General features: G+C 44.1%; 3 protein-coding genes across 4 annotated transcripts; all 3 read right to left on the reverse strand.

The window, feature by feature from the left end:
- Positions 1-1,150: 1,150 nt before the first annotated feature.
- Positions 1,151-5,913, reverse strand: LOC130205372 (tissue alpha-L-fucosidase-like). The gene is made up of 8 exons (XM_056432741.1): positions 4,841-5,913; positions 4,572-4,706; positions 3,709-3,846; positions 3,439-3,544; positions 3,132-3,332; positions 2,546-2,736; positions 1,918-2,017; positions 1,151-1,729 (listed from the first exon to the last, which is right to left on the reverse strand). The coding sequence occupies exons 1-8, from the start codon at positions 5,179-5,181 to the stop codon at positions 1,595-1,597; spliced, it is 1,347 nt and encodes a 448-aa protein (XP_056288716.1). The 5' UTR covers positions 5,182-5,913; the 3' UTR covers positions 1,151-1,594.
- A 954-nt stretch (positions 5,914-6,867) lies between these two features.
- LOC130205302 (tissue alpha-L-fucosidase-like) lies at positions 6,868-12,611 on the reverse strand. The gene is made up of 7 exons (XM_056432612.1): positions 10,093-12,611; positions 9,248-9,382; positions 8,797-9,040; positions 8,480-8,680; positions 8,208-8,398; positions 7,990-8,089; positions 6,868-7,900 (listed from the first exon to the last, which is right to left on the reverse strand). The coding sequence occupies exons 1-7, from the start codon at positions 10,467-10,469 to the stop codon at positions 7,763-7,765; spliced, it is 1,386 nt and encodes a 461-aa protein (XP_056288587.1). The 5' UTR covers positions 10,470-12,611; the 3' UTR covers positions 6,868-7,762.
- An 89-nt stretch (positions 12,612-12,700) lies between these two features.
- On the reverse strand, positions 12,701-17,117 carry zbtb8b (zinc finger and BTB domain containing 8B). 2 transcript variants are annotated; one of them, XM_056432408.1, is made up of 5 exons: positions 17,048-17,117; positions 16,301-16,484; positions 14,484-15,354; positions 14,186-14,364; positions 12,701-13,718 (listed from the first exon to the last, which is right to left on the reverse strand). In XM_056432408.1, the coding sequence occupies exons 2-5, from the start codon at positions 16,472-16,474 to the stop codon at positions 13,407-13,409; spliced, it is 1,536 nt and encodes a 511-aa protein (XP_056288383.1). In that variant the 5' UTR covers positions 16,475-16,484; positions 17,048-17,117; the 3' UTR covers positions 12,701-13,406. The 2 variants fall into 2 exon arrangements, with proteins under 2 accessions (XP_056288383.1, XP_056288462.1); XM_056432487.1 differs by having other exon boundaries at positions 16,301-16,476; positions 17,048-17,102.
- Between the last annotated feature and the right edge of the window lie 9,277 nt (positions 17,118-26,394).

A 26,394-nucleotide genomic window follows, 5' to 3' on the forward strand; every position in this document is an offset into this window, starting at 1 on the left:
GTAAAGAAAGGGCTTTTTAGCACTTTAAAGATAAAAATCTAACATTTTATAAAGTGATCTTATGTCAGAAGGTTGTCCTGGTTAGGAGAAGTTCCCAGGCAAACCAGTGGAGACTCCTGGAAGGTGCTGTGATACAAGATGTAGTCCAGCACATGACCGAAATAGTAGTGTCATATACTTCAGGTTTTGTACAGATTAAACAAACAGTTCATGTGTCAAAATGTGAGCTGTAAGAGTGCGGGTAGGTGGATTATGTTTGAGCCAGGCTGTTTTTTTCCCGATCTCTCTCTGCTCTAGGAAATGTGGAACGCAAATGCTAAACAGATTACTATTAGGGAGATTAATAGAGGACACTTTTATTTATTTTTTTATTTTTAAATGTGTCCATTCACATGAAGGTGGTGGTAAAGAACTGCACCAATGAGGCCTGCAGCTACTGAATATAAAGTGTCCCGCTGAGATTTAAGAACATCAGTGGCCTCAGGGTAAGAGAAGCAAGTTGAGGTCAGGCGTTAAGTCAAATAGAAACATGTGGGAGGTGAATGAGTAACGGCACCCTGAGGCAGTTGCGGAACAAATTTAAGTGCGTACAAGTGCTTTAAAGAACTTCAAATCAGTCTTCCAGAAGTACTCCTGTCATCTCATTCCCAATCGTGACCTCTCTACAAAGAGAAGCCAATTAATTCACACTTGAGTGGCAAAAGCACCGCCACGGTCTGCACGTCTTACCCGAGACTACAGATAGGATTAGTTTTTAGAGGAGGTAATTGTGCCGAGCACATCACAGCAGAGACTACAGATAGGATTAGTTTTTAGAGGAGGTAATTGTGCCGAGCACATCACAGCAGCGAGGACCAAGAGGTTCCCTCAGTGATTACACATGAAGGACTCTTTCTTGTGACAGCTTTATTTCCTGACCTTGCTTTAATGCCTGTGTGCAACCACACAGGTGTTTTCAATAAGAATGGTAAATATGCAATTCGTCCCACCCTTAGAGGTTCAACAACTGAGGAGAGGTCTAATCAACCAGATTAACTCAAAACACCTGTGTGGGTGTACAGAGGCCGAGCCTACCCCTCAACTTCTGAGCTACTTCCCAGTATAATATAAACCTTTACGAATATACTCTGTGGCACAACAGACCCACTGATCAGAAAAATCATCTTTTATTCAGACATTTTAAAAACATTCAGTAAGAAAAAAGTAAAAAGTGCTTTGTAAACTGTTTTCAAAATATCCTTGAAAGAAAAATGTTGACACTGCAATTAGACCACTGAGCAGCTGCCATGAAAGATTTGCTGAACAGAATATTACACTTTCACTTCATAATCTTTAGCATTTAAGAAGAAAATCTTCATTCAATTACGAGGCGGTGACCCATTAAATGTCAAGTCCTCGGAGCCACAAAGGAATCATCGAAGGGAAGGGATTCATTCTTTCATTTTGGCAACAAAACTGATCCATTACACAAGCGCTGTCCCTTCAACCATAGTGCACACATTTCCCAAGATCCCACAAACATAATCACAACCTGAGATTAATGCATTCTTTATATTCAACCTTGCTGGGGTTGAACACTTCTGGAGTTTACGGCTCACTGGATGCCATCCAGTTTGAGAGTCCAGGCCTGACTGGGGGAATAGGGCAGCTCAGGGAGAAGGACAGTAAGGCCAGCACCGGGGTGGACTGGGGCCCAGGATAGGGGATTCGGATTCCCCAACAAGGTCACCTGGACAAGAAACAAAAACTGTTTTTAATCCCTTGTAGAAATGTATAGCTACTAAGCTAATAGTACAGCTACCCAAAAAAAAAACAATATGCATTTTCGTATTTAACACATTCATTGCCGTCAAAGCTTCGTCATTGAACCTTTATAATCTCTAAAAAACAACATAAGTATCATGTTAGTCCCTTTACCTTCGTGGCTGCTGATGTTTTGGGTCCTAATAGTTGCAATGTGAGCTTGGGAGGTTTGGCTGTCATGATGGCATAGACAGTGGCTCCTTTGGATGTGTACCTAAAAGTAAAAATGGAGACGATAATTGCATGAATGTACTTTTTCAAAGTTTTAAGAACATCACTCACAGAATCCCCTCTTTTATAGTGTCCGCACTGCAAGAATTAAGAACGTTGATAGTTCGCCATTTTAAGGAACATTTCTAGCTCCCATGTCAGAGTGGGTACCCTCCCAGGGTTGCATCTAAAACTCTCGCTTAACTCTCCACCCGACGACCTTTGCTGACCTCAACCATTCAAGGTCAGTGCCCAGCCTTATCCGTCTCGTGAGAGTTTCGCCAATTGTGTGGTACCATCTAGACACAACCGTCTCCCAGCGTGGGAGTGACGCTAGTGTACAGCGATTGGTTGAACACATGAGGCAATGCAGCACAGACACTTCTTTAAAAAAAGATATTATTTTGTGTTTTCTGTCGTTTACAAACAGCAGCTCTCCAGTGGGAAAGAACAGTCTGTAATATAATATAAACAATAATCAATCAACTATAGAGATGGATTCTCGTGATCAGGCTCTCCCTCTGCCTCTTACCAGACTGGCACAGTGGTGTTCTCCATCTGGACCCTCCATGGTTTGGAGGTGTATATGGCCTCCCCGTTGATCTTCAGCCAGGCGCCAACACCCCTGAGTCTCTCTTCAAACACTGGGGGGATCATCCCGTCAGGTGTGGGACCCACATTCAGAAGGTAGTTACCTCCCAGAGCCACAGTGCGAACCAGATCCTGTAACAGAAGCAGCCGCAGGAAGAGGAGGAGGAGGAGTACCAGTCAGACACTGTAAAGAGACACCTCACTGATCAGAGTATTATTCTTATCAAATACTGTTTTTGAGCAGTGAAAACAAAGCAGCTGACGAATAATGTGCCTGGATTAATTTTAGATTAGTATTCTCTTGACAGTGATGACCAAACCAAGGCAAACATTACTGTACCATAGCCAATTAAGAATCGGCAAATTGACAGATTTGGAAAAAAAGCAACAAATTCCCCATTGGACCGATTCCTGTGGGAATGTAAGCTTCCATGACAGAGTGATGCATTTGAAAATAAAGAAAGCGACAAGTAAGAAATTAACCATACAGATGTAGTACTACAACGATATGATCACATTCTACGCACCTCTATGATAGCGGACAGGTCCATCAGCTCACTTATCTTCATATTTCGCCGGTAACCCCAGGAAAACGTGTCCACGGACGTGCACTTCTCCCACTTGTGTTTGGGCAGCTGGCCTGGAGTGTATTTGTCTTCACAGTTATAGTAGCCGCCGTGTTTACAGGCACAGCCAGCTCCCCATCTGTCGTTGGTCACGACAGTATCCTAAGACCAGAACAAGTACATGAATGTGTGCTAAAACCATTAATAGTTGAATGTAGAGCACCGTTATCACCATTATGTATTGCCCGCATGTTATAAAAACACCTACTTTGACAGGGCTGTCATTGTAGAGCCAGGCCAGGAACTCGGTGGAGTTCCAGTAGGTGTCGGGTGCTTCCCAGTCCCCGTCAGACCAGATCACCTCAGGCCTGTACCTGCAAAACAGGAAGTCAAAAGGTTTTGGACATCCTGCCATGAAGTTGTATTGACATCGGCTTGTATCTCATACTAGGCTAAGTATGATTTTATTGCCACAAGTCGGTGCAATATACTGGTTGGTATTGAAATCAGCCGATGGGGTAACTGATGTAGTACAAACCTTACAACCATGTTGTAAAGCTCCGGCAGCAGTTTACTCAGCACAAACTGCTGCGTTTTGAATCCATTCTTCTTGTCTGCCAGGTAGAGAGGGTGGAACCACTCATACAGGGAGTTGTAGAGTCCATAGTGCAATGACCTAAAAGAGGAAACACAAGTACAAACTTAGACTCCGTCATCGACGACACTCGACATTCACAACGCTTTCAATGAGAATTACATTTTTTGGAAGGAATCCGTGATGTTGTGGCACTAAACGCTCAATATGAAGACTGCATGAACGACAGAATTATTATTTTCCTATATAGAATTATTTCGTAACCTTGGCCAGATCTGTGCCTTGCCACGATTCTGTCTCTAAGCTCCTTGGGCAGTTCCTTCGACCTCATGATTCTCATTTGCTCTGACATGCACTGTGAGCTGTCCGGTCTTATATAAACAGGTGTGTGCCTTTCCCAATCAAGTCCAATCAGTTTATTTAGACACAGCTAGACTCCAATGAAGGAGTAGACCCATCTTAAGGAGGATCAGAAGAAATGGACAGCATGTGAGTTAAATATGAGTGTCACAGCAAAGGGTCTGAATACTTATGACCATGTGATATTTCAGTTTTTCTTTTTTAATAAATTTGCAAAAATGTCAACATTAGTTTTTTTCTGTCACCATGGGGTGCTGAGAAATGAGAAATAAAATGAACTTTTTCGATTTTAGCAAATGGCTGCAATGAAACAAACTGAACAAATTAAAGGAGTATGAATACTCTCCATACCCACTGTATACTATATCACTAATCATGCCAGCTCTGTAGTGAGTCGAGTGCCAGTTATACAACTGTCCCTGAACAACCCTTGATGGCCTAGTTACCTGTTGCGCACTGCCTCCCCCAGGTCTCCCACCAGGTCTCTGTGAGGACCAGTATCAACCGAGTTCCAGTTCCAGGAGTTCGGGGACGCCCAGTTGGTGAAGCCTTCGTGGTGCTTGGCCGTCAGGACGACATACCTGCGATGAGGACGTGGAAGTGTTACGCAATGCGCGCAACAACCGGCGTCTTTGCGTTAACCGGAAGTGAAACGGTCCTCGTCCAAAAAAAACACACAACAACATTTGGCGTTAGTTTAAATACACGCACTCACTTTGCACCCGACGCCTTGAATATGTCCGCCCAGTCCTCTGGGTTGAAGAACTGAGCGTGAAACTGGGGCGCGAACTCCGGGTAGCTGAAACCAGGCGGGTAGTTCTTCGACATGTAGCTCACGCACTTCTGGTCCGGGGGCTGCTGGCCCTGCCAGTGCCACCAGAACCACTCGCTGCCGAACCCGGGGACGGAAAACACACCCCAGTGGACGAAAATGCCCACCTTGGCTTCGTCGTACCACGAAGGCAGCGGCCTGGCGTCCAAACTCGTCCAGTTCGCGGTGTACCGAGCCGCCGTTTGGGACACCAGAGTTACCGCGAGGACAACCGCGGCCAGCATGACGCCGACAGGTGAGTCCGGCAGGTGAACGCCGAAGTGTCTTCAGAGACGCTGAACCAGAAGACAACGGAGGATAATAAATGTCCCACTAGTGGTGAGCCGTGCTAGACACGAACTTCCCGTCTGTTGTGAATCTTTCAGGTGTAAAGTTTCCCATCCTATGACTGGAATCACGTGACGTATCACGTGACCATCCCGTTCGTCTGTTTACCTTTTTTTCATTACAACTTTATTGAACAAACACTATTTTTTTAACAAACAACGGACCACGGGAGACTCATCTGCACAGACTGAATTTATATTATATAAGTGTAAATTGTTCAATGTTGAGATTTCTAAAGTCCAATAACAAGTACCAGTACAATAAATTAAGAATTAAAATGAATAAAGTGTCGACTTTATTCATTTTAATTATGTACAATTATTATTTTGTATTGGTTAATCAGTTGCTAAAAACCGTGTGGGAAAACGTCAGGAAAACTTCAGGACTAATCTAATCTCCTGTGTACAACATTAGACTGTATAATATGTATAATGCAAATGCTTCAAACTATTTAATTAAGTGTGATTTATTCTGATTTCCCTTTGAAACCTAGAAAAAACTTTGCGGATTATTTCTCCGGAAATATTTGTTCGAGCATCTCTTGATGGAGAATGTTTGAATTCATATCGCAGTCATATTAAAATAAAAGTAGTTACGTTTAGAAATTTGAACATTAATTTTTGTCCAGTAATAAATAATGCGTTGTAAGCGTCGACTCCAAATTATTTTAGAAATGCACAATATTGTGAGAAAAGCAGAATGAGACCATCATCCAACTGCAGAACATATTGAAACATTCCGTTTATATAATGCATTGAAACGGATTATCTTTGTACAATTTAATAAATGGTCTTCGTTTTTTATGAAAAATAAGTGAAAAGACTCTGAATGTGTCCCAACATATATGTACAGCGAAAAAAGAATAGTGTTATATATATATATATATTCCTTTTTTGGTATTTCTACTTTCTTCATTGTTTTCCTTTTTGGGTATTAATACTCATTCTCTGAACAAGGTGTATCCATGCAGTCTCTTTGCGCCATCACCCCGGGTCAAAGTCCGCGTCGGTCCCCAGCTGCTCCGCGCACGATGTGACCGCGGACAGAGCGTCCAGCCCGGCCTAGACGAGCGTGTCCCGCCGCTGACTCATGCGGCTGTAGCCGAGCCGCTTCAGGGTCCTCCGGGTGGTCGTGCGTGAGATGGACTTCTCCTGCCCGCTGCTGCTGTTGTACAGCGCCTGGATCTGCACGCTCGTGGCGTGGTTGTTCTCCTCCACCACTCGCTCCATCGTCCTCTCGCCACTTTCATCGACGAGGCGTTTCCTCCCGCAGGTCTCCCGGCGACTCGAGGTTTTCTGCTTCGCGCACCATTCCCTGTACACCCGGGCCACCGCGGTCTTGGAGAAGCCCAACAGGTTCACCGTCTCCGCGATGCTGCAGCCGGCGCGCCGCGCTCCCACGATCGTGCCCCGCTCGAACTCACTGAGGTCCGGCGACTTCCCCATGAGTCGGTGCTTAGGATACTCGCTTTCTGTTATCGACGTAGGTATTCTTCTTCTTTTGGTTTCATGGCGGATTGCAAACAATACTTACATGTGTACACCGCCACCTACAGGTTAAATAAAGTAATAATTAAACAATAGTATTGGTCACTCATAATTAAAGTTTATTTGTATAGCACATTTCAACAACAAAGTCAATTCAAAGTCACATAAAACCATTAAAATCATCCAAACATTATGCAAAAGAAGACGGGATATAAAAACAATTAAGAGCAGTTAAAAAGAAAAACATAGAATAAAGGTTGCAGTGCAGTTTAAGAAAACAAATAATCGTGAGATGCAGAAATTGATTAATATCCTTGAATCTGGTTCAATAAAAAGACAACAGCAAACGGAATAGTTTTCCATCTGGATTTAAAGGAGTTGAGGGTCTCAGCAGACCTGCAGCTTTCAGGGACTTTGTTCCAGATATGTGGAGCAGAAAAGCTGAACGCAGCTTCTGTACGTTTAGTTCTGACTCTTGGAACAGGAAGTAGACCCGTCCCAGACGACCTGAGGGGTCGGGATGATTCATAAGGTTACAGCAGATCATAAATCTATTTCGGCCCTCAACCAGTCAGTGCTTCATAAACCAGCAGCAGGATTTTAAAGTCAATTCTTTGTTGGACAGGAAGCTAGTGCAAAAACATCAGAACTGGATTGATGTGACCAACCTTCCTGGTCTTCATGAGGTCTCGAGCTGCAGCGTTCTGACTGACTTTTTACAGAGACCTGTAAACGCACCGTTACAGTAGTCAAGTAAACAAGTTTCTCTAATCCTCGATACATTCTTCAGGTAATAGTAGGCTGATTTTGTAACTTTCTTTCTTAGTTTGATGTGTCCTTTTAATATTACTGCGCATATTAGATACGCAGCAAACATCCACTTAAATCCCATCAATCACCTCATTTCATATTACACACACACGTTACAGTAAAGCGTAACAGAGATGCCCTTTGACCCAAAGATGTGGTCCTGATTCCCAACTGTCTGGCGTTAGACTACTCCCTCTAGTTTCAGACACCAGGCATCAGCAGGAGATACTGGCATATAAGGCATAGTAATAACCAGTCCAGCGGATGGTGTCAGCGATGCCCACTTCAGTGGCATATCAGGATAATCCAGGAGTGTAACCTGTGGATTTAAGAGTAATATAAAGAGTTTATAATTATGGCAAATGAAGTTAGGATGAAATGCTATGAGCATAAAGTTGCATGGGTTACTTGTGTGGCTCCAGTCATCTTTGGCACTGTGAGCTGAAGGTATTGTTTGGGCGGCCAGCCAAGGATAATGGCATAAACGGTATTATTTTTGGTAGTGTACCTACAATAGGAACAAAAAGTGGCTTATTTTCCGTCAGAAAGTGAAAAGAAATTGCTCGGGCTAGACTTCTGGAAAATATCTTGCTTAGCTCCAAAAAAAAAAAAAATCACAATCTCACCAGACATTGACAGTGCTGTTCTCCGTCTGGACCCTCCAGGTTTTGGAAGCATAGATGGCCTCCCCATTGATCCCCAACCAGGCACCCATTCCCCTCAGCCTCTCCTCAAACACTGGGGCAATCATGCCATCTGACATCGGCCCAATGTTCAGCAGGTAGTTACCACCCATTGCCACCACATACACCATGTCCTGAGGAAAGAGACCGTCAGATAGGCAAAAGGTGACTGGACGTACACAAGTCTTAGCCGATGACCGACTGTAACCGTTCACCTTTATGATGGACGGCAGGTCCATGATCTCGCTTAGCTTCATGTTTCTCCGGTAGCCCCAGGAGCGTTTGTCGATGGACTGGCATTTCTCCCATTTGTGGTCTGGAAGTTTCCCAGGCGTGTACCTGTCAGCACAGTTGTAGTAGCCTCCGTGTTTGCAGTAGCAGCCCTTTCCCCACCTGTCATTGGTCACCACCACATCCTGGAGAAACACACAACACAACTTTTGTTTCACGTTATACTTGCGATGAGATTTTCTGCCAATGAAATGTGGTGATATAAACACGCTCTGATGAACGTTTTGGTGAACGATCCTACTTTGACAGGGCTGTCATTGTAGAGCCAGGCCAGGAACTCGGTGGAGTTCCAGTAGGTATCGGGGGCTTCCCAGTCCCCATCAGACCAGATCAGATCAGGTTTGTACGAATTCACAAGGTTATATAGCTCTGGAAGAGCCTTACGCGCAACGAAATCCTGAGTCTTGTATCCAGAGGCTTTGTCCGCCACATATAGGGGATGGAACCATTCATATAGAGAGTGGTAGAGTCCCATGTACATTGACCTGTCAACAGAGACATAGGAATGAATGGTTTTTTTTTATTTCAACTATTTCCAACTGGTTTCATTTAAGGTTCACAGAATTCATTTCAACATTAGATGTTTTTTTTGTTGTTCCAATCATTTGGTTACGTCCTGATGCGGAAACAATCATTATTCAAATCATGTCTCATTGTTGCCTTAACTTCCTTCCTCAATTTGCAATACTCACTTCTTCCTGACAGCCTTTACCAGTTCTCCCACCAGGTCCCGGTGAGGACCTACAGCCATTGAGTTCCAGTTCCAGGAATCTGGTGAGGGCCAGTTTGTGAATCCTTCGTGGTGTTTGGACGTGAATACCACATACCTGTACAAATAAATACATAATTAAAGCATGTACACATAAATGCCTCCACACATGACTCCTTCATATGTGGCTGAACTGCTTTGCCTGTATTCAACAGCCCGCATTCTCAGATCCACCCTCCAACATGTTCTGTCAGTCCCTCATACTTGGACCAAGCTGTGGAGGCAGTAGCACCAAAGCTGTGGAAGGTTTGCTGATTCAATACCAACTAAAGACATTCCTGTTTAAACTGGCATTTGGTTAATTACATATTCTACGACCTGCTTTGTTTATTTATTTGTCTTATTGTGTTTTTTTACTGCATCGTCTTTTACTGTGTATTTTACTTTGCTCTTGTAACTGTTCAACAGTTACTGTTGAAATGTTTCGGCCTCTGCTGCCAATTTGTTTTAATTGACCACTTTACTGCACTTTGTGACCCTTTGTCTGTGATCAGTGCAATACAAATACACTTTACTTATTACTTACATAAGACTACAAAGAAGGCTGGAAAAAAAAGCATCAGTGGTCTGCTTTTTATTATGTCGTGACTCGTGATACACAAAGAGACATGACTGTATGCTGTTCAACATGCCTCGAGTAAACACTGCCTCATGCCCGCGTAAACATGTCACGTGCACCTCTGGGTGCGACTTAATGCTGCAGTCAAAATCCAGTCGAACAGGTGTATGCACATTTCTGGATGTCTCTGAGATACCTGTTGAACTTACTTTGCTCCAGAGGCTTTAAAAATATCTGCCCAGTCATCCGGATTGAAGAACTCTGCGTGAAACTGGGTCGCAAAATCCGCGTACTCAAAGCCCGGTGGGTAGTTCTCCCGCATGAACCGAACTTGGTCTGCGCGATGGTGGATCTTCCACCAGCACCAAAACCACTCGCTAAACTGCCCGATGCCAGGGACCGAGAAGACACCCCAGTGGACGAAAATCCCGATCTTCGCATCGTCGTACCACTGGGGCAGGGGTCTGGCGTCCAGGCTGGTCCAGTTCGCGGTGTAGCGCGCCGTGCATCCCGGTGCGCAGGCGAGGAGGAAGGGGACGAGCAGCAGCGCCGGTACGACGCATCCAGTCCGCTCTGCGGGCGACATGACTCCCTCGAGACTCGACCGGGAACTCCTGTGCCGATTGTGAAACCCGTGGCTACAGGCAGGCGTGACAGTGTTGCCCAACTCCTCAACAAAGAAGGTTTCTATTGGCTGTCCCAAAAGTCGTCATCGCCTAATTTTACATAAATGTAATCTAAGCTGTAGGACGACGTTAGGCCTACTTTAGGGGGGCTTTCAGGTAAAGTTGTGGATTATAATAAGAGTGGCTATACCTGAAACATGTTAATTACCGTCGCATTGAAAATGCGGAAGGTTATGTTTTGATCGCCGTGTATTTATTTGTATGCGTGTTACTCGCATAACTAAAAAAGTATTAAACCGAATCGCATGAAATTTGGTGGGATGATTGGTTATTATCCGGGGACCATTTGATTAGATTTTGGGATCGATCGGGTCAAAGGTCAAGGTCATGAAAAGGTCAAAATCTTCTTTTTACCATAGCGCGGTCAATTTCTATCTAATTGGCATGCAACTAATGCCAAAATGTTCATAATTCAATGCCCAATCTTGTGATATGCGAAGGTATGCGCTCTACCGAGTGCCCGTTCTAGTTTTTATTTTGTTATAGTCCGGGAAGCTCTGTTTTATCCTCCTAGAGTTTGTTTAGATGTTAGGAAATTATGTTTTGTTCTGTTCCACGCCACCGGAAATAAATATATATTTGAACTAGGTCAGCAAAGGTCAGGTAACATATTTGCAGAGCGTCTTCAGGAGGCCTGTAACAGAACAGCGTTAATATACATCCTTATGATTTATCTCAGTGATAGTGTCCAAATGAGCATAAAATATCACTAGGACCCTGAAATTCGGTCTCTTGTTTTATCAGATACTGAATGAAGCAAAACTACAGAGCAAAATCACTTTCTTATTGAACCAATCTATGAATTGTCGGAAACAATGACGACCCGGGGCCCCGGGGGGAAAAAGCGTGCAAAGATCCCCTAAATTGCCACTCTGCAAATCAGCCCTTTAAAACAGGAAGTATGCCCGTGAATCATCTTCAATAAACGGCTTCAGCTAGCCTTTGAATTCAAACTTTGATTTTCACTTTCGACTATTTTGGAATCCGGCTCACCACATCATTTGATGAGGCCCGAGCCAGTTTGAAGGCATATGATCGTCTTCAAATTAAAGTCTCTGCTGCTTTACAGTGTAGACTACATCTTCCACAATGCATGTTGATTTGGTGAAAAAGCAGTGTCTCCATATCTGCGTTTAAATCAGTGATTAAATTGAAAAAGATCGACAAATAATCCCAAAATGTGCACGAAGAGAAAGATTGATGCGGAGGGAAGGCCGTAAAGATGGGGAAGGGAAGTGTGTGTGCGCTTCAAGGAGACAACCCGGAACATCTTCTGTGAACACGGAGCTCAATGTAGCCTCCGAGAAAAACATAAACTGCAAGGATTAAAAGGCAGACTGCAATAGCATCAGAATATATTCATTAAAACTACAGCCCCAAAAAGATGATGCTGTGAAAGATATAGCTTCATACAGATATGTGAGCAGGTGAACCCTTGACCACATAAAGATATGTGAGCAGGTGGACCCTTGACCACATAAAGATATGTGAGCAGGTGGACCCTTGACCAAATAAAGATATGTGAGCAGGTGGACCCTTGACCAAATAAAGATATGTGAGCAGGTGGACCCTTGACCACATACAGGTATGTGAGCAGGTGTGGTTTGCAGCATTGGCATGAACACCTACACATCGGTATGGGTCGGGCCCATTGTGTTGCCACCTCCCGCCTGTAGTTCTTACATCAATCATTCTAGTGAGATTAATTTGACCCTGTACTCATTTCGTGCACTTCCAATGCAACACACACAAACAAACCAATATTATTGATGCCTTGATGTAATGTGACGTATTCCGCTGCTTGCCTAATCTCGAGTTCCCTGGCCACAGGCACACACGGAAGCATTTTTATTTTCCGGTTGCGCTTCAACCACTAGGTGGCGCCACATGTCCTTTGTTTATATCCAAACTGCAGGTCGAGCGTGATGAAAGGATTACACTGCCAGCCTAGTTTGGGGTCACATGAAAAAATAAATGTTATTTTGTATGAAAGGGTTTGTAAAAAAAAGAAAAGTGGCATCTTAAGAGGTGTGTGCCACATCTATTCTTAAAACATGACAATAGAAATAGAAGGTTAGCTGTATTGGAATTGGATCAATACATATCAGATGGCCAAAATATGGACAAACAATCAAGTGTGAACCTTTTTAATCCCAACACTGGGTCGACTGCAGAAGGCCCACAATATCTAGAGCCCAGGTGCACCGTTGTGTTTGAAGAATAATCTTGGGTCATTTATTTATGGGTGTTTGGAGGAAATAGTCGTTTCAACAGTATTCTCCCCTGGCATGAGGCGACTTTGAATAAACACAAAAAAAAGGTGTCAGGTAATTCCTCTTCTTTTTGGGCCCAAACTATTTTAAAAGTAAATACTACATTTAGTCTACATTTGAATGCCTCTCTTTCTCTAAAATAGTCACCACTGAAGGAAAAACCTCAACACACCTGGTGACTCCAAACCGTTGACCGGCAGTGTAAGTCAACAATTACCCAGCACATCTGTCAGCACATCTGTTGCAAAATCCACAGTTGCCCCAAAATAACCCCAAAGCAAACTGTTATCTATGAAACCAAACATGCAACAAGCTATGTTGTTGATAATCAGTTTTTTCTGTTTATGTGCAGCACATACATTTGAGCAAAAATAAAAGACCAAATTTGTGATTTAAAATATTTTTAAACCACTGGGGCTATTTGCTGCCAGGCAAAATCCCTGGAGCATGATATCTACTACAGTGAAAAGGACACATTATTTGTTCTGGTTCCAATAGAATTAGTCCATAAATAAGGCATTATTTCAGTCATAATTTAACATTAAAAACAGTTTGGCCAGCAGACTACAAATTCACCACATCAGTGCAGACAGCCAGCTGCCTTTCAAGCACCTGTTTCTCCACCAAGTCCTCCACTCTGCCCACCTCCACCTCGTCGACATCGTCCATAAAACTGGACCAGTCTGTGGCCACGCCCCCGCGATCCATGGGCTCCGCCTGGCCGGCCGGGTGGGCGCTGGCGATATCCTCGTGAGTGGTGGTCACGCAGTTGCAGCTGTCGCAGATGCCGAAGCGTCGGAGTCCCGGTGTCACGCCGGATCCAGTGAAGGTCCGCCTGCAGCTCTTACACGGCACCGGCCAGTTGTGCCGATGGACCTGTTGATTGTCAACACGGTGAGAGGGAGAAAAAAAAACATACCGTGTATCATTTTGCACAGGCAACCCCAACATTTAGGTAAATACAGCTGGGAAAAAAATAGCCAAAATAAAGATTGACTGCTCTCATTCACTTTGCACAAAACACAAGCAACAAAAATCTCACAGCACGAAGGGAACTCACTTTAAAACAAAGACAGCTTATTACAGTTTACTACTAACTGCTCGCAAATACTGTCTGGTTGTGAGCAAACTACATCTTTAACTATTTATTATCGACTATGACATTTTACTGCAACCGAGACCCAGATGCAACAATTCATCTCAAAACTACAACAAGCGTTGTGATAATTGCCACAGTGCAATCTCCCACCGCCATATAGATAACAAAACGTGTCATAAACATAATTAACGGAAAATATACGGAACAAAAAGCGGTGATGACAATGGTCACAATGCGGTCTTACGTTGAGGGCGTGGCTGCGAAGGTGCTCCTGTCTGGTGAACCTCTTGCCGCACATGGGGCAGGGGAAGGGCCTCTCTCCTGTGTGGCAGCGGATGTGTCTCTTCATGATCCCTTTCTGCTTGGCGGTGTACGGACAGAATGGGCACTTGTGGAGTTTCACCTGCACCACCAAACCGTCACCTGCGGGACGAGTGAGAGAGGCCAAACGGTTCAGATTCACCTCAACGGCTGGGAATCCGTTGAGTGACTTTTGCCCAAAGGGAAACATTCGTCACTATCGGCCACTGCCTGCTAATTACCTGTTTCCTCTCCGAGCCAATCAGACTGGATCTCCATGATGGAGGACCCCACGAACCCTAAGCCATCATCCATTCTGCCTTCTCCGGTGCTGCTACCTTGCCCTTGGTTGAAACGCTGTCCCGGCGGACTGGGGCCTTCACTTCGGGACAGAATATCCATCAGCTGCCTGGCGTTAAAAGAAGGGCTGTATCCCAAGGGAGAGCGCTCATTGGACGGAGAGGGAGGAAGTAGTCGGCCGGGATGAGGATTACGGAGAGAGGTCCCGGGATACGAGGCCAGGTCTTTGGTGTCAGGGGACTCCGTGAGTTCCTCATCGGGGTCGTACTCTATTTTGGGGTTCACCAACTCGGGGGTCAGAGCAGATGATGAAGAGGACGAGAGGTTTGTCTGATCCATGTGTCCTTTCTGTCCTTCACTCCCAGATATGAATTCCTCCCTGGAGTGGTAGTCGCTGTCCACGTCTCTGTTTGAGCTCAGAGTTGTGGCGACGGGGACGGCCGAGGGGGTTCTGGCCTTCGGACTTAAACGCGACCCTCCCTCGGCCCCTGCGGCCTGTGAATGAGGCTCCACAGCCGCTGCGCCACAAGCGACCGTCGCAGCACGAGTGCCGCTGTCTGCGGGACCCGTCCCTCCATCCGTCTCCATTTTCCTCTCCTTCTCCTTGTTGCATATTTCCAGTGACGAGCGGATGTATCCCTTACAGAAGTTCACCAGGTCGGTCATCTGCAGGTAGCTGCCCGCTGACATCACCTCGATGACATTGCTTCTGTTCAGGGCCAAGCGGCCAGAGTAAAGGAAGTCGAGGATAATCGAGAAGGCGTCGGCTGTCACAATGTCCAGCGATGCTGTGCTGGAGCGCTGCCCACTGTCCTGAAAAGAGATGATGCATTACTTAGTCGGTACACCAGGTGGTCTCCTTTGACAAGCACAGCTGTGAATGGCCAGCAAGAATACGATCATTTGCCATTACATTTAAAAACTAGACCAGAAGTCATTTATTTCTGACTTTCTTCTTCACAGCTTTTGTATTTATAAAGCATTTAAAAAGTTGCTTTACACTCTCACGGGGCACTCTGAGATGGCCGCCAGTGAGTCTCCGATTCCTGCCAGACACCGACAGTCTCTCACTGCACCCCTCCAACCTTTGCTCCATAAACCCTTCCACCCCCTTTCTCTTATCCCTGCTACTACCACCCCCCCCCCCCCCCAACCCCTTACCCAGACCCCTTATCCAGGGTTCTTACACATTTTGACCAATGGATTTCCAGGACTTTAAATCAAATTTCCATTACAAAACTAAAATCTCAGTATAAACATGAAAAATTCAGAAAATGTTGCGTATTGAGAGCATACGCCGGCTTATATTTTGAGCGTCTTTCTTTAAAAAAACATATTAAATATTTCAAACTCGCCGTTAATGAACATGTGATTATAACACATTTCCATGACTTTTCCCAAACATTTATGATTTAAGTTTTTTCCATGACTTTTCCAGGCCTGGAAATGACCATTTTAAAATTCCATGACTTTTCCAGGTTTTCCATGACCGTACGGACCCTGCTTATCCCTCCACGTGCATCCCTTCCCCCTCGACTACATCCATAATCCCTCGACCCTCATCCCCTACATCCCTTCCTCTCTCTACCCATTTTCCACTTCAACAATCTTAAAATGTTTGCAATAAACCATTAGAAGTAGCATGATCTTACTTAGTGAAAACCCCAATGCACTATCACAGCCAAATCATTAGGATCATTACGTTGTAAGGAGCCAAACACTCCTATAAATAACGAGATCACAAAGCAGCTACTCTCACCTGCAGATAGTGAACCAGAAGAGCCCGGAAATAGCCGCTCCCAGCGAACAGCACGTTCCGATGGGCCTTGAAGACCCGGCCTTCAACGAGGATGCTGCAGTCACAGAAGAAGTCCCTCTTACGCTGCTCATTGAGCTCCAACAGCAGTTTGGGCAGGTAGCATGGCACCTCCATGTCTGTACTCCTTCAGTGACACCCGTCAGGGGGAGAGAGAGAGAGAGAGAGAGAGAGAGAGAGAATAATTGAAGTTCTGTAGTGCCAAACATTTTGTTTAACATGTTATGTTAAATTCTTAGGATCTCGTGTGACACCTGACTTGAAATGATTTTTTTTTGGGAGACAATATCTCTTCTTAGATAATATACAAATAATGATGATGCTAGGTTACTAAGTCAACATGGGTTGAAGGAGAGGGAGGGAAACAAATTCACGAGCTAATACGCGATATGTTTGTTTACAGTTTGTGTAACTGAAGTTAGTTTATGTGTAAAAATAGTATCCGAAGACAAAAAGACCGATATGTACACAAACTAAAAATACACGCGTTTACGACAGAAGAAAACAAAAGGGAACAGTCGAATAGCTCGACTTTGTTTGCTTACGAGCTAACTTGTGTAGCTAGCTAGCGCCGAGGAACGGTAGTTAAGAGATACTTTATGACACATCGCGTCAGAATAACAAGACTAACTGCACTTCACAAAGCACGGGGACACAAGGTGAGTAAAATGACATATAATACGGCCTTACCGTTGAAATTAAGCGACGGTACGTGAGAAAACTGTTATCATAACAGAAGGATTAGCACGGCTCATTATTGTCCCGTGTCGACACACAACAACTTCCGCCTTCAGCAACACGTGACGTAAATCATTCATCCAATCGGTGGCCGAGAAGGCGGGAGCCCATCCCAGCTCCGACGTCTGGGCTTAATAATAATAATAATGATGATAAACGGTTAATTAATTGTGTGATTTGTATGGCACCTTTCATACAAGAAAAAACAGCATCGTTTATAATATGATGAAGAAGAGTGAACATAAAAAAAAGGAAAATAAGATGGAAAATAAAACACATAATATAAGATAAAACATACGATGAAAAAAATCACTACATGATAATAATGACAATAAGAAGAAAGAAGTATAAGGAGGAGAATATTCAAATCAGTAACCATATTTGCAGCCTGCCAAAATACATTATGTCTCCATTATCAGTAGTGATGATCTGACTTGAAAAGATGAAAACTCAGTAAATATTTCATTTAGACTACTCAAACCTGTATTGCTATAATAATATTAATAAATATCAAAACAAAAAAACACAACATTAATTTACATGGTGGACACAAACTTACCTTGATTACCCAAAATAAAAATATCAAAACGTCCACCAGAGGTTGGCACCTCACTGTGGGTGTTGGGCACAACCTGAAGTTGCCCCGGAAACACCACCCTATTGCTAGTGTTGTGGGGGTCAATGAACACAGGACAGTCTTTTTGTTTCTCTGAAATATAATTGCAACTGACATCAACATTTACCGTAACATATATATGTTATACATAAGCTAAATCTTTACCAGATCAAAACCACACAGACTTAAACCACTTTAAAGCACACCTATTATATATAGAATATGCTTACACAAAGTGCAAACAAGAAAACTCAGGAAGTCCTAGCTAAAGACAGACTAAAGTAAAGAGATACATTTTTAGCTTTTCTTTTTTTATAAATACTGTATATATATTTAGCGAGCTGGCTTGCCTGAAATTGATAGAGAGTGTGTTCCCTTTGAGGCGTAATTGACAAAGTCTGCATTCCAGATTTCCGTTCAGCTGTTGCTGGGAATCTCCAATAAACCAGCAGCAGATGAACGCAGCGTTTTTGTAAGCAAATAGTTAACAAGGGAGTTGGCAATGCAGATTGTTCTGAGCTCATTTAGTTATTTTCATATGTCTAAAACACCTAAAGTAACCTACATTTGACCTTGTACTGACAGGTGTCCAACAAGATTTAACAAAAAATAAATGTTCATCATAGAGACACGTATATAAGCTCATTGGAGAAGAGATTCATGGACGCATTTAGAGAAGTGATATCAAATACCGCTTTCATTCTATGATAAATTCATTCATGTGATAAATGACATATTAAACAGACTTCAGCCCAAATGTTTTATCATTGAGCAATTAAACATATGTTTTTTAACTGCCCTTTGATACATGATGGCTTTTTTTTTTTATACTTCTTGAAGTTTGTCATGTGACGTCCTCCACTGCATGAAGTCATTGATATGACAAAGATGATGATCTGCAGAAGAACCTCAAGTGTCACCCTCGTTCTCATATCATGTTTAGCATGCTGCTGCACGGCCGCGGGCGGCTCTCCCATGCCCACATTGTCTTGTTTATTTGCTTTCCAAAAAAAAGAGAAAATAATTCCTCTTTTTGTTATTTTCGGACCGAGCGAGAGTAAACAAGAAGTTCCTCCAGCACTGCGCCACACCCTTTCAGCACAATCCACAGCTCTTAGAAGTTAGTTTTTTTACACTGATGGGTGCCGACCGAGCAACTTATTTGTTTCAGATATTTTCCCATGGCAAACAGGGCGAATACAAAGGCTTCGTGGTGGCCCGAAAAAAACCACAGGGTAGGCGTACATGAGCCTCCACATTCACCCTCTTTTGAAAATGAAATTTATGACACCTCATAAAAGTTCTATTCACGCTTATAAGCACTAAATATAAACTAGTATAAACCACAGGGTTTAACTCAGTCCTCGTAAACTTGACCTCATGGGGCACTGCGTCCGAAAGACACTAGACCGAACGTCGGCTGACCCGGCTGCCCAGCCCCAACACGAGTCTACCCTGAGGCCAAGTTGAAAAGGGTTGAACTCTGAGGTTGCTCTAGTTGTTGACCTTCTTCTTGCTCTGACTCAGGGAAACACAAGGCCTTTGTTTTGGTCATTTGATGACATACGGGCAGGAAACTCCCTCTCCACAGCCAAGCAATCACACTAGAGTGTCTACAACACTCTCCCATCTGTGTGTCAGTTTAATAATGCTGGTTTAAACCCATCAACCCCCAAGGAACAAATAATATACATGATTTATGACTGGGTTTTGACTTACACCTATGGTTATGACGTTGCATGACTTGCAGATTGACCCTCAGTCTAAAAAGCAAATAGATGTCGTGATGGCTGTTGTGCGAGGCTGCATCCAGATTTGGTACCTCACTTATTCAGTGGGTTAGCCGCTGTGAGACCCACGGCTGGCACAGAGGGCTCCAGCAGCACCCCTCTGGGTCCCTGCGGTCTGCGCTTCCAGCACATAACAGCCACTTATAGGCCGGCATTTTCCCAGGCTGAGACAACACACCACGGTGGCAGCGCGAGCCACAGAGAGGGCCTGATTAAAGAGTAGGGACAATGGAGGGAGAGAGACCGTGGTGGCATTTTCCATCGCCGCCGCTGTCTCCTGGGGGGACCAAGTATGTGCCGTGAAACTTTTGAAATTATCCCAGAATCTCTGGAATTCAGACAGAGGCACCGCGGAGAGGACCCTCGACCGGGGATCAAAGAGCTTTGAGAGGAGTGCGGTGGACTGTTGGTGAGGTTGAGTACAGAGGGGAGCATGAGTGTGTGTGTGTGTGTGTGTGTGTGTGCGTGCTTATGTGTTTAGAAAAAAACAGACTTGAAAAAGATAAAAACAACGTTTGAATTTGAATCATATTTCCTTCCATGGCTTGTGATGTTTAAAAAAGAAATGCCATGTTTGACTTCTGGCATTGAGCAATGACACACATGGTGTGTGTGTGTGTGTGCGTGCGTGTGTGTGCGTGTGCGTGTGTGTCTGCATGTGTGTGTGTTGCTGTCTTTTCATCCCTCATGGGATCCCATGAGATAATGCAATCATAGCCAATCATCGCGAGTCTAATACAGCGGGCGCCCCTCTTTATTCCGGAGACGCCACTCTCCTCTGTGGTGGCCGAAGAAGAGGAAGAGAAAAAATGAGAGGGTGAAACCTCCTCTCTTTCTGTCTGTCTATCTCTCTCTGTAATTATCACTTAATGTCCTTTGGTAATCTGGAGACGTCTGTCTCTCGCCCGGTCCCTTCTTCCCTCGCTGGAGAGTAAATGTATCGCAGTCTGAAATAAATCTGCCAGCCTTTTTATTATTGTATATTTAGCACGAGAACAGAGTGGCACATAGAGCCGGCCCGGACCACACGCTTCCGGTATAGCGCAGTTCCTCAGCTCTGGCTGTCTGTCTTTGCCACAGCCAAGTCCTGAGATCAAAGCTTCCTGTACTATATACAGTGAGCTCGTCATCCTCGAGCGTTGACCTCAAGCACGTTTTCATGTCTGAGAAAGAGACTGTGTGTTTGAGCATGAGCCACATGTAGAGGGTATAGAATTAGTTCTCGACGCAACTATGCCTTTCAGCAAGGCACTTGTGTATGAACATCTGTACTTTCCTGAGTGTGTGTAATAGCTGTCAACATCAACATCCATATATCCACCCGAGCTGAGTCAGGGCATTGTCTTGTGTTTGTTTGATGTCAAAGCTTCGAGAGCGGCGAAAGCCTGTGAAGTCGTCTCACGGCATTCAACGAGAGCATACACACGGCAGCGCCACATTTGATCTCAAATCTATATTTATGATGTATTTGTGATTTCACACCCGACGGGGTGCCTCTTCAGTGACTGGCAGCTGCAAGAAAAAACTTGATGAATTAAATCAACCAAACACAGCAAATGATTGAAAATATGCATCCACATGTTTGTGTTGGGGGAGGGGGGGGGAGAGGGGGGGGCGGGGGGGACATAGACAAAATGGTGTGATGCTGGTCTTTAGTTCATTTAACCCTTGTGTTGCCTTAGGGTCATTTTGACCCGAATCAATATTACACCCTCCCCCCGCCTTTGGGTCATTTTGACCCGATTCAATGTTTCACCCTCCTGTTACCTTTATATTTACTAACATATTTTACCCTTTGGGTTCAATTTGACGCCAGCAATTAAAACCTCCAGAAAATTATTAGAATTAATATTGTTTTCCAAGTTTAAGTGTGAGGCACTTTATGTTTGTTTGTTGACTGCCGAAAGAACACCGACATTAAACATTGAATGGGGTCAAATTAATCCTAAGGCGGGGGGAGGGTGTAATATTGATTCGGGTCAAAATGACCCTAAGGCAACACAAGGGTTAAGGAAAAACAGTGAACCGCCGATCAAGGTAATGACGACCACGCCTGCTCTGTAAGCACAAGTTAAAACCTGAACAAAAAAAGCTAACAATAACTGCATATTGTTATATAATATCCAGTTTATAATCTTTTCATAAAAACAGATGTGAAACAGATGTTGATTAAGTTCATCTAACCGGGACCACTGAGATGTCTGTTCAGAAATAGGTCCACGACACCATTACGACTGGAGTATGCACGTTTATGGATCATATGAACTGAGCCGTTCAATTATTTTCAATGAACTAGCAGAATTAGTTTGGCATCAGTATAAAAAATAATGAAGAACGAATACACCCAATATTTCAGTTCTCGTCATTTTGATTATAAAAGCATCCATCAAGCCGAACCAATGCAAATGGAATCTGCTCCCTGGGGATATACAAATGATGTTTGTCATTAGCCTGATCCTTCCTCCCTCAAAGTCTTCCTCCCCTTCCCTGCACACTCACTCTAATCCCCTTTCTGGGAATGCTAAAAGTGACCAAGCAGTGCGGTGGCGGCAGGTTTTTATGCTGGTTTTTAGGGGCTTATGCCTGCTCTTGGTAGCTGCCGTCGGTACGGGGTGTCGGCGGGATGCCTCTCTGATAAGGCCGTAATCTGAGGTGTAAAGTTATCGGAGGGATTTGGGAAAGTGAGAAGCTGTCAGGGAGCAGCAGCCCAGAACAGGGATGGAGCACCGTCTCCTGGGTTCACGGCTCCCTGCGACGTCTTCTTAACAAACCTGCTCTCCTAATTAATCCAAAATGCGTTCAAACTAACCGGGAAACAGAAGCATTTGTTTCCTGTTTTGAATCTCCTCCTCGTTATGTACTTTTTTCTTTCAGAATCGCGACGCTTCAACACTGAATGCCATCTTTCTTCGGGATAAAGTAGAAAGCTGACGGAGGAATTATCGCGCGGCATGACTCCATGCAATAAAAATGTGTCTCCTCCGTAAACTTGAATGATAGCCGGCTTCCAAGTGGAAACGCTCACGGCGCAACTAGTTTTACAGTGGCTAATATTAGCGAAGTCTGAAAACCCCCACGTCACCAAATGGAGCACAATCGCATGCATGGCTGAAGGGACTTAGTGGATTAGCCTTGAACTTTTTCATTTTTCACTTTCCCCCTTTTCTCCTCCTCTTTCTCTGCGGCTCATAAAAGATTGCGTCCTGTGTGTGATGTGGCGGAGGAGTGCAGTCAGAATGAACTGATTACGGACGAGGCCCGGCGTGCCTTGGAGTCATGGCACAGAACGACATTCTTCAAGCACTTAAAAATAGTAACAGTTGGCTTTTTCCCCCCAGGTTTGTTTGGAGGACTTTGGGGCATCCTCTGCTGGCTTTCTTTTCTTCTTTTTTTTTGTCGACCGGAATCATAACCAGATTATTCTTCACCCCCTCCCTCCCAACTCCCTCCTCGTTTCTTTCATTTTGTTATGTGTAGTTTGTTTAATCTTGTGAAGAAAATCGGCCTAGCGTGGGAAAGGCAGAATCCTTTAGGTCTGGTTGTTTTAGAGTTGTGTTCGGCGCAGGAAGAAAAAAGTGGCAGTTTGTGCCCAAACCTCATGAAGTATAGATAACAAGGAGATGAGTGAGAGGGAGGCCGCAACACCACGACAAAGATATGGGCTGTCTGAGCAAAGCGCTTTACAAATGACAATCTCCTGGGGGAAGAGGGGAGACAACATAAGGCAGGAACGGAGTGGAAGAGGAGGGTGGGGGGGAAGAGGAGAAACAAATGTGGATTGATTGGTGGGATGGGGAGGAGGAAAGAGGGAGATGGGTACGGAGGGGGTGGGGGGATAACGCATAGCAGTAAAGACAGGGGGGGGGGGGAGGACATTCCCCCTTGCCCACATTAAAGACATAAAAAAGAAAACAAACAGAAAAACATGTCTGACATAAAGAGGCTGGTTTCCGCGGCGACAGCACAATGGCTGCCTGTGGCTCTCGGGGCCCTCGCCGTCCCGTCTGGGGCCCGGCACCAGCGAAAGTCACCGCAGTCACAGGGCCCGTCAGCGTGTGCGTGTGTTTGTGTGTGTGTGTGTGTGTGTGTGTGTGTGAAACATGGTGAATGTCATCACAGGCCCAGTGCTGTGGGAACCGCCATGAAAGGGACCCCACTCGGAAGCCACAAAAGTCCCTTTCTGCTTCTTCTCTTCGGCTTTTGGCCTCTTTATTTATCTGTGTGTAGGGGAGCCGGATGGGGAGGGAGGACTTTCTCTCCCTCTCTCTCTCTCTCTATGCCTCTCGCTCTCTTACGAGCCGCACGGCCCATAACTGCAGCCCTGCTGCCCTCTTGACATCTCAAATCACAGCAGCCACGATCTCAAACATATCTACTGACTGTGTCTAACTCTATTTCTCTAGAGGTTTATCCACACCTCATATCAGCTCAAACAGATCATTAAAAAACACACACAATGCAGCTCTTTGGCAAGCACCATATGGAGCAAAGCTGGCGTTCCCAGGAATGCCTCATACATCCAGGTTATTCCAAGTGACTCGTGGAGACGGCCAGGCAGGCAGTGCCACGGGTCCCAGGCATTCCTTATGTGTCTGAAGGGCAGATAATTCCCTCATGGGTCCAGCCGAGACAGTGCCAAGCTGCTCCGGTGCCAGTTCCCATGCCAATCCGATCTTGACCCCAGCGACTGAGCGCCCAGCCACAGGCTGACTGTTATGAAAGCCTCATACCAATAAGAAATCTACTGATTTTTTTGAGGCGGGATGTCAACAGCGCTTGCGTACAGCAGGGTACCATGCGGGGCTCCTTTGACCACGATTGGCCTTTCATATATTTCTCAGCTGGGATTCTGGGACGGTGAACAGACATTTCCTTTTGACCAATGCTGACTGTGTCTGAGGAGTTATTTTTGGTACCATGTTATTTCAAAGAAGAATTAGCACACACCAATTTAATTGTTAGAAATGTCTCGTTGTATTTCTTAACCCTTGTGTTGCCTTCGGGTCATTTTGACCCGAATCAATCAATATACCCCCCCCTTTTTATTTATTTTTAATGTGTTCATGTGTAAATGTGTTGTTCTTTTTCTCAACAAACAACAACAACAAACAAACACACACTTAAAAACAAACAAAACAATTAATAATTTTCTGGAGGTTTTAATTGCTGGCGTCAAATTTGAACATTGAATCGGGTCAAAATGACCCAAAGGCGAGGGAGGTGTATTATTTTTTCGGGTCAAAAAAATGAAGGCAACAAAAAGTTAAAGATTCAAATCATGGTTATAAAGTGCTTCACAATTACACAGAATATATAGAAGCTGTGATTAAGAAAAGTATTTATTTGAATTTTTCAATCAAAGGCAAGAAATGATAATTCAGAGGTTTTCTATTTCGAGATTTCGGCTTTGCTCCCTTGTGTTATCAATTTAGGCCATTTTTCTATTTCCTCTTAACATGCTTGTGATTCCACAATTGATGCAGGAAACTATAATACAGTCTACAGGCTGTATTATAAAGTGTCTTCTTATTCCAACCTGTTTTTGTGCCTTAAATAAAAGGCTATACGCATTGAACATGTTAGGAATTAGATTTTTAAAATGTATTAAAAAACAAGTTCTGCTCTACAGATGTGTGAAAGCCCCGTATCAGCACTTTCAAACAGCTTGTCTCTCCATGATATATTGACACAGCTACTTTTAGTTATTGTGAACTTTTGTGAATAACACAATGCAATGAAAATACTTTTTATGTTTACATTTTAACAGGTGTATTCTTTTAAAGTGTATTTTTACAGTAGAGTATCTATATTTTGAGAGGTAAAAATATTGCTGACAGTAGTCTTTCTGTTGAAGAGTACATAAGATCCAAGTCAGTTATTCAGTACGACATGAACGCAGCGAGACAAAAGTCCAGACTCTCAAACAATAGCAATAAACATACTTCAGAGCAATAATTGCTGCTGAGCCTTATGGATTGTGGGTATACGCAGTGTCCACGATCCTGAGGGAGTTGCGTGTTTGCTTGTGTGGATCAGTTGTATGTCCCCGAGCGTTCACACATTCATATTTGAGTTGCACATGTGTGCGTGTGTGTGCAAATTGTAAAAGTATGAGCTTCTTAATTTCAATAAGGGACGTGGCCTTGTTGTGGTTTGGAGGGATGGGAGGAAGAGGACTTGAAGTGGTCGACCAAGATCGCCAGAAATCTCACAGATTTCCATCCCACCATCCAGCGCCAGCTCTCTCTCTCTCTCTCTCTCTCTGTCTCTCTCTCTCTATGTCTCTCTCTCTGTCATGTTTCTCTGCAACACAATCCCTTCACACACCCTCACCACAAAACATTTTTTTTTTATGATTAACTTATTTATTCATTTATTCACCCTCTTAATTACTTTCCACCACGTGCATGTTTCTTTTATGCAACCGCCTCATCACACTGGAACAACTGGGAGAGCGAAGACGTTGAGTGTAACCAGAGTGATTTCATAAAAAGAATAAAACACAAAGGAACAAGAAAGATTGGTGATACAGAGAAGAGAGTTGTTTGTTGAAGAGAAGGGTGGGTGATAAAAATAACAACAGAGAGTAGACGGAGGCCTGACGCCATACATGTCTCTTTTCTTGAAGACTCTTTCTTCCCTGTTCTCTGATGCCAAAATGAGATCCAGATCTGAATTAAGGAATGATTGGTAATGAAAGGATATGCGGAGGGGGGTTGTTTGGAGCGAGGGACAGAAAAAGGGGTTTCTCTTTTCTTTTGGTCCTGACTCATAGCTTGCTCACCACACTAAAAGCCCCCTGGTGATGGTCACGCTGATTAGTGACACTTGGGTATTGCAAACGCACGCACATGCACATGTTTTAAGTTAGTTTATTACTTTACACGTAGCCT

Source organism: Pseudoliparis swirei, chromosome 1, assembly GCF_029220125.1.
Source record: "Pseudoliparis swirei isolate HS2019 ecotype Mariana Trench chromosome 1, NWPU_hadal_v1, whole genome shotgun sequence".
Lineage (NCBI taxonomy): Eukaryota > Metazoa > Chordata > Actinopteri > Perciformes > Liparidae > Pseudoliparis > Pseudoliparis swirei.